Source organism: Malurus melanocephalus, unplaced genomic scaffold, assembly GCF_030028575.1.
Source record: "Malurus melanocephalus ecotype Western Australia unplaced genomic scaffold, MMel_1.1 scaffold_923, whole genome shotgun sequence".
Taxonomy (NCBI): domain Eukaryota; kingdom Metazoa; phylum Chordata; class Aves; order Passeriformes; family Maluridae; genus Malurus; species Malurus melanocephalus.
The window spans coordinates 43419-58008 of record NW_026624155.1 but is presented as its reverse complement, the minus strand read 5'-3'; the positions used below and the strand labels follow the sequence as shown (position 1 = coordinate 58008).

Here is a 14590-nt window from a genome sequence, read left to right as displayed (position 1 = left end):
CATTAAGCCTGCCAGAGGCAGAAGCTGCAGTCAGTACAGCATCAGCAGAGGAGGCAGGGAAGAGAGAAATCAGGTTAATGACTAGCTTTCCCTGCAATTTGCTTCCTGCTTATTGCCTGATCTCAGTTTTAAATAAATTCATTTAATTAATGTGTTTTGCTACTTTGACCTGCGGACAGAAGGGGCTGTGATTAGTGATGGGGTATTCCGAGCCTTRCAGTGGCTTTAGTCTGCATGTTCTGCTGTCCAGAAAAACAACATTGGAAAAATATTTCCTTTCAATTTAATATTAGTAGAAGTTTTGATTGAAAGCTTTTATCTAAATTATTTCCTGATTCCACGAGCTACCAAATTTTTTAAGACAGGGACAAAGTGGTGAGTGGGGAGGGGTGGAACAGAGTGAAAACRAGCTGCTGTCTTGGCTGAGCATGTCACACTGTCAAACATGTCTCTGCAGGGGGACAGAGCTGCACAGAAATGCTTTCCTCTTCTCTCCCTTGAGCAGGGGCACATCTGTTCTAACACGAGTTAGCCTTCCTCTGACAAAGGTTCTTTAAGAAAGCAGCACAGGCATAGGAGGTAGAGACCACGTACATGACACTCAGRATATATGGGCAGCTCGCATTATGGGAAGTGAGCACCACCTGTTCTTGGTAAACACCAGATTGGAGCTGTGGGGCTATGCAGGGTCAGGAAAAAAACATGTGGCCTCCCCAAAAGCGAGAAAAATGTCAGTGAGATAGAAACTGCARGCCTGATGGGGTAGCCCGGCTCTGATGGGATATTGATTCCTGGGCTGAGTGATGATGTGTTCTGTGAGCAGACATTTTGCCCCAAATTTATAAGACATCTCAATTTCAGRCTGTTTGTACCCATCACTCGGCATTACCTTTCAACTTGGATGGTTTTACAGGCTGATGAAAGCCAACCCTTCAAYTGAGTGAATTTACAAATCCCACATCTGAAAAGACAGCACCTTAAATCTCAGTGACAGACCTGTACTTTGGAGTYCTGCACCAGAGGTTCTGAGCTGTGCTGGTGTCATTGCTGTCATAATTAAAATGTGGCCTTTTAACAGGTGGAAATGGTGCAACCTTAAGGGTGTGGCCACGCTCTCTCAGACTTTTCTGGACAGAAGATGCCAATRCCTCCCTAAGGGAAAATCCCAAGAAGGGATTAGTGCTGAGGAAGTTGCAAACAGTTGCACAGGATTTTTTGTGGCTGTCRCCATTAAAGAGATTAGTTTCAAACTTCTTTTTTCTGAAATACTCTGGCATGGTCATTAGTACAACACCCGCCRAGCCATGGTGCTGCTTACCTGGCTCCTGAGGGTAGAATTCAGCTCCTTTTTCACCAGCTACCCAAAAGTGAGCTGTCTCCAGCAGAGAGAGGAGAGGAACAAAGAAAATTCGGATTTTTATTTTTTTTTTTTAAGAATCATTTAGGTTGGAAAAGATCTCCAAAATCAGTCTTTGACCATCAGTCATTGACTGATCACCACCTTGTCAACCAGACYAGAGCACTGAGTGCCATGTCCAGTCATTTCTTGAACACCACCAGGAATGGTGACTTCACCCCCTCCCTGGGCAGCTCCTTCCAATGCTTGACAACCCTTTCTGTGAAGAAATTCTTCCTGATGTCCAACTGAATCTCTCCTGGTGCAGCTTGAGGCCATGTCCTCTTGTCCTGTCACTGGTTGTCAGGGAGAATTGGCTGATCCCCACCTGGCCACAGTCTCCTGTCAGGGAGCTGTAGAAAGCAAAATCTCCAAAGAGAGTGATAGTCTCCAATTCAATACCTCTCAGATCATGCCTTTAAGCCAGGTGGGTTGAACTGCCTTCTGAGGGTGCCTGTCTGTTTCTAGATCATGGGATGAATTAAAGTAGACATGGTAGATTGGATGCCCAYGTTTCTGGTGGCTGAATTTAGAAAAGGGACATCTAACTCTGTAAGAAAAACAAATGTAGGTACCTACAGTTACTACAGGTTAAATTTTAGGGAGCTGGTTCCTTGTAGGAGTCCTGCACAGAGCATGGGTAAAAAATGAAAAACCTGTGTGCTGGGAGCAGGACTGCCTGGAGCATGCAAGTGAGGTTCACTGAGGTGACACAATTCACCTGCAACCTGCTCCTTTCTGGAATCTTGGAGACTATGACATCAACATAGAATGATGGAATGGTTTGGATTGWAGGGASTTTWAAGCTCTTTCAGTTCCAACCCTCCACTAGAYCAGGTTGCTCCAAGCCTCGTCCAAACCCRCCTTGGACACTTCAGGGATGGGGCAACCACAGTTTCTCTGGGCAGACATGACCCTCTATGTCTGGCACTGTGTAGGAAATTGGGTGTTTCAGAGCAATTAGGGCCTGTTGAACAAGTGCTTGTTGACCGAGATTTCTGTTTTTCCAGTCCTGTGAGAGGTAGAGGGCTACAATGTATGATGTTCCAGTAAATGCCTCTGGAAGAGGAAAAAAATTAGCTATGCACCATRCCCTATTCCCTTCAGCTTCCAGATAGGTGATTTAAGGATATGGAGGTTTTTACTGTTTAAATCTGCCTGTGCATTTCAGACAGCAGTCACGGGATGGAAAAAGAAGTATTTAGAAAGACATCCTAAAAGTCCTTTCATGCCAACTAAATATGTGACCTACTCGACTGCAGAGTCTCTGCTGCTCTGGGTTCCATTTAAAGTCTACTGAGACACTTGTATTTCGGTGAGAGTAGGAAAGGGAAGGGGTGAAAAGTTCATCTCCCATTTTAGCTTGCAGACACACGGGCAAAGAAGCATCAGGACTTGCAGGTGCAGCCTAGATTWTGGGTTCTGCTGCATGCACGCATTTAAAAATTTAATTATTTGGTCATTGAGCATGAAGTCTGCCGTATTCCTTGRGAATAAAAGAAAGGGTTAGTGTCCAAAGTAATCCTATGAGTTACCCCAGGAAATCACCAGACTCTGAGCTTTTATGTATGAACTCTGGCAGCCCCTGCTCTGTAGCTGTAGGAAGAAAAGAAGTGTAATGTTTTAAATTAAGTGTTATAAATATAACCAGTGGCTTTGTTTTATTTAGATCTTCCTCTAAGTTTAATAAACAAAATTGAAGCATTCATTAAAATACCAAAAAAACAGGAGAGAGAAGTACAGCTAATCCCATTAAATGTAAAATAACATGTAAGTAGAAACCCTTTGTTGTTGAATTCCTGCTGATAAGAAACAGAAGAGATGTTTAAGGAAGGCTTGGAAACTGGGRAGTAAATGACATTTATCCTTGATCTGAAATGCCTAAACATACAACATTGCTAGTACAGCTGAACTGTGACCTTCCAGCCTGCCAATACAGATAAACACACATGTTATCAGGTAAATCACGCAGAAGAAACATTTCCTGAGGACTGGTGAAGCCCCACTTGTAGGAAATGATGGCTGTTAACTCATTAGATTCTGCATGTCTCTGTCTTTTTGTATGCAAGCTCTCCACACAGCAGTAAGAATAATTAGTTTCCTTTGGCTTAGTGAGTATTAAGGAGTATTAAAATGCTTGTATGGACAACAAAYATTTTCTGGGTCTGGGAGAAAACCACACATAAGAGCAAGCAAACCCCCAGAGTCTAAAAGAATCCTGATTCCAGGCTAAGTGTGATGGGTTTGTTGTGTTTGGATACATAAAGTCAGATGTTTTTGTGACAAATGCTATTGAGTTTCATCTGGTGAGTTGATTTGCCTAGGCAGAACCAGATTAAAGGGTTGTTTTCCTRCTCTGAATTAGATTTCAGAAGKGCAGATRTGTATGTGTACTCGATTAGTCTGGRAAGAGGTTTCATGCAGGAGATTCTGGACCTCAAGGATACTCTGGATTCTTCCATGTGCCTCTATTTGTGTGATAAAATGGACAACGTGAAGTCACTATCATTGTCCCATGTCCTGTGTGTGGCCTACTAAGTTGATTAGGGTGACCAAAATGCCTCTTTCAGTACCTGAAGGGAGTGTCCAAAAAAGATTGAGACTATTTGCAGGGGCCTGGAATGACAGGACAAGRGRGAAATGGTTTCAAACTGACAGAGAGTAGGTTTAGATTAGATAATAGGAAGAATAYAAGGTGAAGGYGGRGAGGCCTTGGCACAGGTTGCCAGARAAGCTCTGGYTGYCCCATYCCTGGAAGGATTTAAAGCCAAGTTGGACAGGGCTTGGAGCCACTGAGCAAGGTGTSCCTGCCCATGRCAGGGATGATATTTGGGGTCCCTTCCAATGCAGGCCATTCTATCATTTTATGTGCTTGTCATCAAAATGGCACAGCCACACRCTGCTGTTTCAGCTGTGCTGTGAKAGCCCTGCAGCTCATAAAGTGTTGTCACCCTGTAGTCTTCAAAGTAATTTTTCTGCTATTCACTGCTACAGGGTTCTCCCCAGCCAGAGCAAGGGTGGGTCAAACATGATTTGAGGTCACCTTCAGCTGTCTTTCTCCTGCCAGGAACAGAAAAAGAGCATTGGGTCTGGGCCAATGTTTGGAATACACATTGTGTGGGCTTGTCAGGAAAAATAGAGGATTTATTTGTCAAATAGGGCTTAATTTATTATATGCAGCTCTATGAAAGCTCACGTTTGTATTGTAGTAGAAAGATAATTGATTAATAATTTGGAAAAAGGCCAAGGCACACAACTCCCACCTTTGTAATTTATCATCTCAGAGAAATAATCATCTCAGATATAAAAGGTACCTGAGCAAAACAATTTATTAAGCAGAAGTGAAAGCTGGTTCATATTAATGAATTTATTATGAAAGGACTTTCGAGGACATTATTGTTACTAACAGGAAACACGTAAAATATCTGAAGCTGATAATTAAGACCATAGGAAATTTGCAGAAAAGCAACAACTGATAAAATAGAGGAACTTTTGGATTCATAATAACTTAAAAAAAGCTATTAGAGACTGGAGAGGTTAAAGTCACTAAAACAACGTCAGCAGTTCCTGGAAAGAACATAAAGTCAAAGCTTCTTCTTCATTAAATACAGTCTTAGGGGCTAAAGAAGTGTACAGTCTCTACTAGCTCTTGATTAAACATCACATTGTAAAAGCAGTCATGTCACCCCCATGTGCCATGGAGGTTCAGAGATGCCAAAGATTCCAAGGATGGTCTCAGACACAGCTCTGTGTACACATTTCTTTGGCTCTGTAACATGRATGTCCTGCATCAGTACAGAAACACTTTAAAAAGGAATTATGCTTCCTAGCCATGGTTGTTTTGCTGCCAGGCAGGAGAAAGGCTGTCAAGCAGCAAAAGAAGTTTTTTCAGCTTTTGAACCTAAAAGGAGAGCCTTATGTCTGTGTGCACCACACCATTTATTTMATAAAATAGAAAATTGTGCAAACAACATAACAGAAGATGAAGAATCATTGAGGAATAAGAAATACAGGAGCTGCTAAAGTTMATACAGCATTCTTCATTATGGCTGCAGGGGTACAGAGCAGTCAGTACCAGATATTTACTGGCAAAACATTGGGGACCTCCCTCTAGATTGTCTGCTTTTTCTTCCTGCTGTCTTTAACCAGTGAGAGACSTAGGATTTCTCAGTTTCTTCTCCCCCATCCATCTCTTCACCTGGACATCTCTGATACACGATGCTGAGACATCAGTGATGTTGGAATTGTTTGTGTGGTATTGTGAGGACTTATGTGTGGCTTATAAGGGTGAAGGTCCCATGCTTGTTACTGCACTTTTAGGGTGTAAATAAGAATATTCTCATCTTGTTTGAGGGCTTTAGCATCAGTGCATAACACTGAGATTTCCCCTGATCACAGCTGTTTAAACACTTAACATGATACATTAAAACAGACACATTGTTCCTATTTAAAATTGGGAGCTGTAGAAACTATAATAAATGTTCAAAGTTTGAAAGGAAAGAGTACAACAAAGTCTGAGGCTTTCTCTCATAGCAAAACCTAATTCTGTTACATTTTATTGTGCTAGAAAATTGTCCTTGTCAGAGYAACATAGACAAACATTTCAATCTGATTAGCTCAATCTAATCAAAATAATGGAAATGAAATTAAAACTTGCTTTGTGCTGCAAGCCTAAATCTGGGGACAGAACGTCACTTTMTATTTGCCTGCATAAAATACTGTGTTCTAGAGAGCATATCAGAACATGCTGTGATTCTGTGAAGACATTAATGTTTCTGAGACCAGATTGTGCACCCTGATGGAAGCAGTCCTGCYGTATCTCTGCCCAGGCAATTCAGTTCACTCCTGCTTTTGCTCTAGGGCTGTGTCTGCTGCTCAGCCACATTGCATCCATACCAACACACAAACACACACACTCGTTGGCCTCAGGTTCCTGTCTGGAATGCACCAACTCAGAATCACACAATGGRTCAGGTTGGAAGGGATCACAGTGGCTCATCTGCTCCAACCTCCCTGTTCAAGCAGGGTCATCCCAGAGCACATGGCACAGGATTACATCCAGATGGTTCTGGAATATCCCCAGTGAGGGAGACCCCACACTGTCCTTGGGCAATCTCTTCAGTGCTCGGTCACTGCACAGGGCSGAAGTTCTTCCTCATGTTCAGGTGGAACTTCCTGGGCATCCGTTCCTGTTACCTCTTGTCCTATTGCTCAGCCCCAGAGCAGAGCCTGCCTCCATTCCACCCTCTTGACACCCTCCCTTCAGACACTCTTTCCCTGCATGATGATTCCTGGGCACATCCATCATGGAATGGTTTGCTAAAATACCCACCTGGATGTACATAATGCCAAGGCTGTCACCCCCTGCCCTGCCACCCTTCTGAGCCCACCTCAAAGGACTCAACACCCTCAAACATACCCTTTTGCCATGCAATGCACGTGCTTGTGTTTCCTGCTACAAAACACTGCAGTGGGCTGCATCCCAGTGATCTCTGTACACTTCAAACCCAAGAGAACAGCACGGAATCCAGAGCCTGTTGGGCYCAGCAGTGTGTGGAGTGAGTCAGTGCATGCTAACCCTGAGCAGMTGGGGCAAGAACCAGTGGATAACCCCCAGATGAGCAGCCAGGCAACCAAGAGTCACTGCAGGCTGAAGTCGTAGCTTTCAAACAGAGAACTGCTGCTCAATGAGTGCTTGTGTCTAAAGATGCTTTAAGCTTTTCTTGATGTTTTTACTTTTTCAGAACCTGAGGGAGGAGAGGTGTCCCCCCCAGTGGGAGCTGGTGTGAACAGCAACAGCTGGACCTTTAAATTTGGACCCGGCAATTCCAAACAAGGTGGTCCTGGTGAGTTGCCAGACAAATTCATTATCCCAGGATCTCCTGCAATCATCTCCATCCGGCAGGAGCCACCAAACAGCCAAATTGACAAAAGTGACTTCATAACCTTTGGCAAGAAAGAAGAGACCAAGAAAAAGAAGAAAAAGAAGAAGGGAAACAAGACTCAGGAGAAAAAAGAAAAGGGCAACAGCACCACTGAAAACAGTGACCAGTGAGGGAGTTATACTGAAAGAACCCACTTAGCCAGTTTTTGTAATAATGGCAAATTTCTCCTATGTAGCAAATCCCAACTTCTTCCTACTGTTAACCAATTTCCTGTATGTACAGACTTGAGAAAATCAGCAGGAAATTCAGTGTCTGTCTAAATTGCTTAACAGGTTTTGTCTTAAAAGCTTTATTAAGTCTGGTGTTAACTCTTTTTCTCCACTCTGGCTTGTTTTCAGAATCTAAAAAGCAGACACAAGTTTCCTTTCTCCTACGCCGAAAGGGAGAATCTTCACAGTACAGCCAGTGAGAGGTTGGACTCTGCACTGTGGTTCCTGTGCTCCTGTCTTGATGACACTTACAGGACAGGTTTAAAAGTTTTAATGTTGTGCACCCTCTATCTGATTGGAAATATTTGTGTGCAGATGTCAGCTAGGTGATATGAGATTAGATTATAAAATGCAAGAAGAGCTGGTAAATATGCAATAGAGGAAACACCTAATGAACACATATGTTCAAAGATGTTCAGGCTGGGGAGAAAATATCTGAAAGGAGATAAGCAGACTTGTCAAATCTTGAGAAGTCACTGTGTGGAAATACTGATTCCTATACATGACGTATTGTACACACTGCTTCAAATGAAACSTCACATTTACAGCTCTTTAAGAGACCATAAATTATATCTCTTTACTAAGCAAGCCATTGGAAAAAATTGTCCCTTAAAGCCCTGCATTACCCTGGCAAGGCTAGCCCTCAGAGTGTAAGAAGGGCTGGGCTGACATCCCAGGAATGTAACTGTGATGCTCTGTGTCCCTATTTCCACATTATTTTGCACATTATGTCTCTGAAAAGGTCAGAGTTTTTCCACGACACTTATGCAAAAGAGAGAAAAAARTAACATTAACTATGCTATTTGTTATTTGAGATATTTATTTATAAAGAAATATAGCTGTAAATGTTAAAGAAATATGATGCCCTTTAACCCAAACAGAAGTCAATCTAGAGCCATTATAAATTACAATTGCTGCTATTAAAGTGCTTTAGAAAAATTGCCTGAAACATCTGTATTATATCGGCCACTTGCCAATAACAGCTTTATTCTGTCGGGTGACTGGGGGGCTGCCTCTTGCATGTATTAATAAATACAAGAATATCTTCTCTTTTTCTTTTTTTTTGCATTAATCTGCACTTTGAATACACCTTTGCAAACAAACTGTCCTAATATGAAGAAGCAGAAGCAAACTCCTCACACAAATGGATTTATTGACCTGCTAGCTCTGTGCAGTACCTTGGTGTTACCTCCCACACGACCTTTTCTGATTTTAGTTTTACTTTTCTATGAGATTATGAATTTCTGACCCTACTAACACTCCTTATGTAAAATTCAAGTACTGTATGTATGCTGTATGCTCTTATAAGAATCCTGAAATATTTATTCTGTGCTTGTGTATGTGAATGTCAATGCAACTATTATTAGAGTGGACTTTAAGCTTTACCGTTGAATGTAAATTCATTATTTCTTTTTTGTACACTTGTGAAAAAGTGGAGTAGTGTTAATTTTTTAAGCCACTGTTGATTATCGGTTTCTTTGTGTATGAAACACAAGTAAAATATCTTTCTTAAACCAAGCCATGCATGCATTTTGGGATTTATTGGTAAGAATCTGTGAAGCTGAAGTTCTGTGAATTACTAAACCTGAGGGTATAAATGGAGTATTGAATGTGRTTGAGGATGTTGATATAAAACCAATACATGTATTTTTAAATAGAATATAGCTGATGAGGGAATTCCAAGGAGTTTTCTACATTATTGTACATTCACAGAATAAAGCTCAAGTGTCGTGTTAATTGGAACTGTGTAAGAAACTACATAGCTCTGAAATTTCTARCAGGCCCTTTAATCTAGGATCAAAGAGAACAACTGGATTTCTTGAGACATGTCCTGGATGTTTTAAGTTTCCAAACTGCTGACAGTTCAGAATAGAACAATTCCTATTCATTTTTAAGAACCTGCAGCAAGTCTTAAAACATCACAGAAAAGCTCTAATAAAAGAATTCRTATCTCAAAGCATGAACCACCAATGGCCTCATGTGGTCTATTTAGAGGGTTTTTTTTGTTACCAGTCTTGTTTTACTGGCAATAAAAAGGTGCTACTCAARAAAGAGAATCCTTGATTCACTTTTAAAGGCTAGACAAGAGGAAAAAAACTAAGCTTTGGGGAGGGAACTGTTCTTTTATGCAAATGTGCTATGCAAGTACATTCAGATGTATTTTTTTTTATTGGTGACTAATCCAATCGCTCCCAAAACGTTCATCAACCGTAGTTGCAGTGGTAGCTTAAACACACACAGAAGGATACTGTTGTTTTGTATTCACCATAAAGTAGTTCTYTCAATGCCTCTGGCAAAAAACCAGTACAAAGATTTAATTCTTACAGGAATCTTCAACATTTGATTATTTTTAGATTTTAATTGAATATTGGTTTTTCTTTTGAGTGCTTGCATTTTCCCTATGCAAGGCAGTCTGATTCATTCATTTTTCATCAGTGGCCATACACAGCTGGTTTTCCAAGGCTTGCATCTATTGGAATGAACCAAAAGCTGCAGTGTGTCTCCATTTTGCTGGYTTGAACACAAAATTATATTTACCAATGCTGCCTTTGTTGCAGGTGCTTACTGCAGGAGTACTGTATGCTTGCATGCCTTGGGAGACAAAAGGAGAATATCTGAAAATAATTATTCCAGTATTATTATCAATKATGATAATCATTCCAGTATGGAGACCTGACAGAACAGAGAAAAAACTCTCAGAGGGGAGGAGATGTTCCTGCTGGAATTGTTTGAAAAGAGGCTGGATTGCACTAGGAGGATATACATTCCACAGATTCACTGTGTTTTCAGAAGAATTAATCAGGCACCTTACCAGATTTCATAAAAATATTTCCTTATTTGAGCCCTAGAATGTTGAGATGTCTACAGTGAATTTTGGCTATTTCATAACTAATATACAAATTATACCACTGACATCCTTGATTTTGGTGGATCAGGAGGAGGAGAAACCCTTAGCACAAAGTATGTGTGGAAGACCAGGGGGAGGTGGGTGCAGAATTTGCAAATTCCACTGCAGTTTAGGGATTACTGTTTTGACACCATGTAACAACGGAAAGTGAGAACCAGAGGTGGCCAATAACAGCACGAATTAAGAAACAAAAATTTCTTTTATCCTCCTGTTATGACAATTAAATGAGCAAGACAAAAATACACTGCGGAGTTTGCTAACAAGAAAATTACAGTTTGAGCTTTTTACCACTGAAACAATTTATTTCTTTCAGAATCCATATATACCTTCTGTGAGCATATTGTCTTTGGAAGTCTGGTTTCTATGCATACAAGATCAGTGATCAAAACTCTTGGGCTTTTACAACAATAAACCTGAGTTATGTTGTATATTAATTACATCCTGTCATTAAAATATATCTCATTTTACATTAGGCTCCTAAGAGTTAGTCTTGTGCAGTTTCTTTCTGCTTAGTACTTGGGTCATTGCACATCATTTRAGGGGATCCAATTAAAAGTTTTCCAATCATCTCACATAAGGGGAAGAACATAGAACCCAAAATGCATTTCCCAAATTTCGTGTATGAAGATCAGTCATGGAATTAATTACAGGTAGTTTCATTTCCTCTTCTTCTTCACTCACATTTGATGTGTTTCAAGACACTCTTCAATCAACAGCTGGGTAAAATAAGCCATGTMCAATGTTCCTTCCCTATCCAGTTCTCCCCTAGCAGCAGTTTGTGGATCTCATGTAAGGCAAGTATCAAGGAAGGAGCTGAGCCATTATCCTCATTTGCGTGCTAAAGCATGAGCAGGTTCTTCAGTTTTGCTGTTGTTTGATTGCTCAGAATCTACTGCCTGTTTTTGCCTAAAAATCAGGCTCACCTGAAACAGAGGCCAGACAAACTTAAGAGACTGAGAATAAASAACTTTAATACAGGTGTAACAGGCCCCCTGGTACATTAGGGCAGACAAAAACCTTCTCCTGAGGCTACACCCAAAATGGACACCGAGTCATGAGATCTTCACCTTTTATAAGTTCTGTCTTATTAACATATTGGGCCTCAATTCCCCAGTGATACTTTTAGATGGTGATGTCAACCACCCCGAACTTGCTCCCCCCCCCAAACAACCCCGATGTTGTTTACATATTTTGGGGTTCTGAGGCAGTGAGGTGTCCTTGGATTCAGGCTCAGAGAAGGATTGTTTTGTCTAAAGATGGGAGAACGGGAGCTTTAGTGCTATAATAGAGAAGTTTAAGAATACAGATGCATGAAAACAGAAACTAAAAATTCTAAGGCATCACTGTTACACAGATGCCTTTTTAAGACAGTGCCAAGAGTCCTGTGCTCTGTTAAGGCTCCTGTAAATATGCAAAAATATCACATTGATCAAAAGTTTGGCTTTGGCAAGTAAGTGTACCCTGAAGTCCTTTGGTTTCTTCCTTTACAARTCTCTGAAGGAGAAAAGAATGAACAGCTGAGCAATGTTTTGATATACCTCATAGCTGAATCTGCTTGAAGCAAATCGATACTCTGGGTAGGATAGGACAGGCTGAGGGCTCCAAGCATGGCAGTAATAAATTGTGGATATGAAGGGCTCCGTGTGGTGGCTGGAAACACATCAGAAGCTTTGGTAGGCTCACACATGCCTGAGCAAATGGCTTGGCTGCGAAAAAACTGAACAGACAGAGAACACATAGAACAGCTGTAACAAAATAAATGCTTTATCACATTGTACTGACCTTGTGCAGGTTAAACTAGCATGCTATGGAATCAATATTGATAGCATATACATTAATTTTCCATTAGCTCTGGATATGGGGATGCTGTACTCTACTCTCCTGGGTYCATTCTCCTCTCTGTGGATCCCTAGAGGGATCCCTGCAGGATCCAGTGATGCTGCTCTGCATTTGCAGGGTGAGGGCTGTGTGTGTATCCAAGCATTTGCAGAAAAAGCCAGCTATATCCTGAGCTCATCCCAMAGTGACCATCAGGTCAAGGGAGGTGATTCTGCTCCTGTGCTCAGGTGAGACCCCACCTGCAGAGCTGCCCCAGCCCTGGGGCCCAGCACAGGGAGGAGCTGCAGCTGCTGGAGCCAGGCCAGAGGAGGCACCAGGATGGGCAGAGGGATGGAGCAGCTCTGCTGGGAGGAAAGGCTGAGAGAGCTGGGATTGTTCACCTGGAGAGGAGAAGCTTTGGGGTGACTGAATTGTGGCCTTGCAGGACCTGAAGGGAGCCTACATGAAAGATGGAGAGAGGCTATTTATAAGGGCCTGGAGTGACAGGACAAGGGCAATAGCTTCAAACGGAGAGATTGTCAGTTTAGATAATATGTTAGGAAATAATCTTTCCCTGTGAGACTGGTGAGGCCCTGGCATAGGTTGYCCAGAGAAGCTGTGGCTGCCCCATCCCTGGAAGTGTCCAAGGACAGATTGGACAGGGCTTGGAGGAACATGGTCTAGTGGAGGATGTTCCAGAAGATGCCCAAAACAGAAGGCTGGAACTAGATCRTATCTAAGGTCCCTTCCAACACAAACCATTCCATGATTCTAACTRTAAAAATCTGGGACATGGTTATGTTGTTGTACAGAATACTTCATCCCCCACTGTTGGTGGCAGTACTGCTGAGGTATCATGAAAATCTGATTTTTCAAGGTGGTTCTACTATGGTGGCATTAGGCACCTACTTCTAGAATACTTGCAGTTCTGGTGCCTTAGGCTGGCTTAGAGAACTAATGAATGAAATCCTTCATCATGAAGTACCACAGCATTATCTCTGCCACATGGTGAGAAGAGCGTATTTTATACTGCACCRTGGATTCCCTTTCATATCCCAGGACTGCCTCCATGAAATCACTCTGWCACAGGTATTAACATCAAAAGATGACAGAGATGTGGTGAAGTAAACATCTCTCAGAACGCCACACAGCTTGAAAATATTAAAAAGGTTTTCCTGCCAGTGGTGCCCAGAGCTATGTCACTGTTGTCTGCAAAAAGACAACAAGTGACTCATCCACATTTAAGAAYTGATGTCTGAAGCGTGTTACAAAACAGACATGCTTGGCTTGAAAACTGGATTTTAAAGCCAGGCCCTGACAGAGAGTCAGAGGTACTAAGTTTGCCTTCATACCAAAGAAAGCAGCCCTGAGTCTGTTGTCACTCCCACTCCTCAAGTTCCTTCATTATGGTGGGGGGGCAGGTGGGAGGGGGGACATGTCCTGAAGAGATGACCCCATTCATGCTGCCAGGKGGGCAGTGTTACCCTGCAGGCACACCATGGCAATAGGGCACACACATGGGGTGTTGGGCACACCTATGGGGCGGTGTTAGTGAAGGGTGACMATGTCACCAATGTGCCACCCCAGCYRGAGTCACACCTGAGCCTTGTGCCRRTGGGAGCTCAGTAGTGGGCAGTKCATCAGTGTTGGGGCMCTACTTGTGATTTCAGGCTTCAGCACTGAGATGGGATAACWTYASAGCAGGCCCTGGCAGCCCTGTTCCAGCTCCTTTGGCAATATTTTATGGACACCTCAAGTGTCTTGGCACCACTTGAGCTGCACTGAGGAGAATTAGAAAGTCCTTGCCCATTAGTTATGGGAACGGYGCTGCACAACAAGCCTGACAAGACGTAGTAATTGTCAAAACACATCAATCACAGCCACCCTAGACTTTCAGTCCTGCAATAGTTTTCCTGTTACATAAATCCTCCATCTTTTCTGTGGCTCAGATTCTACTCAGTGCAGCCTCAATGACAACAATGTGTGTGATTCCAGAAGAAGCTAGGCTGAAAATATCCGAAGTCTCAGCCCTCTTCAAGGGGGGCATGAATGACTCCCTACCTTGAAGAACTTCCTTCTGTAGGTGTTTAAAGAAKCCTACCTGAAGTCTCCCAGGTGTGAAGTGGTGTGCTAAGCAATTACAAATCAAATCAATTCTGTACACKAGGACTTCAGGCCTCTGACACTTTGCCCCTCCTACCCCCGAATTACCWACACTGTTAAAGCCTTTGCTGACTGATGTCCATCTTCCTCATCATCARCTGTGGTGGAAACAGCCTTAGGCTCAATGAGGACCCAGAACCTTGTTCCATGG

General features: G+C 42.3%; 1 protein-coding gene across 1 annotated transcript in view; it reads left to right on the top strand.

The window, feature by feature from the left end:
- Nucleotides 1–7747, top strand: part of PCDHAC2 (protocadherin alpha subfamily C, 2) — a 47020-nt gene extending 39273 nt beyond the window's left edge. Inside the window, exon 4 of the mRNA XM_057386160.1 lies at nt 7141–7747. Within this exon, the coding sequence (XP_057242143.1) occupies nt 7141–7451 (311 nt within the window). The 3' untranslated portion in view covers nt 7452–7747. The remainder of the gene's footprint in view (nt 1–7140) is intronic.
- Nucleotides 7748–14590: the final 6843 nt, after the last annotated feature.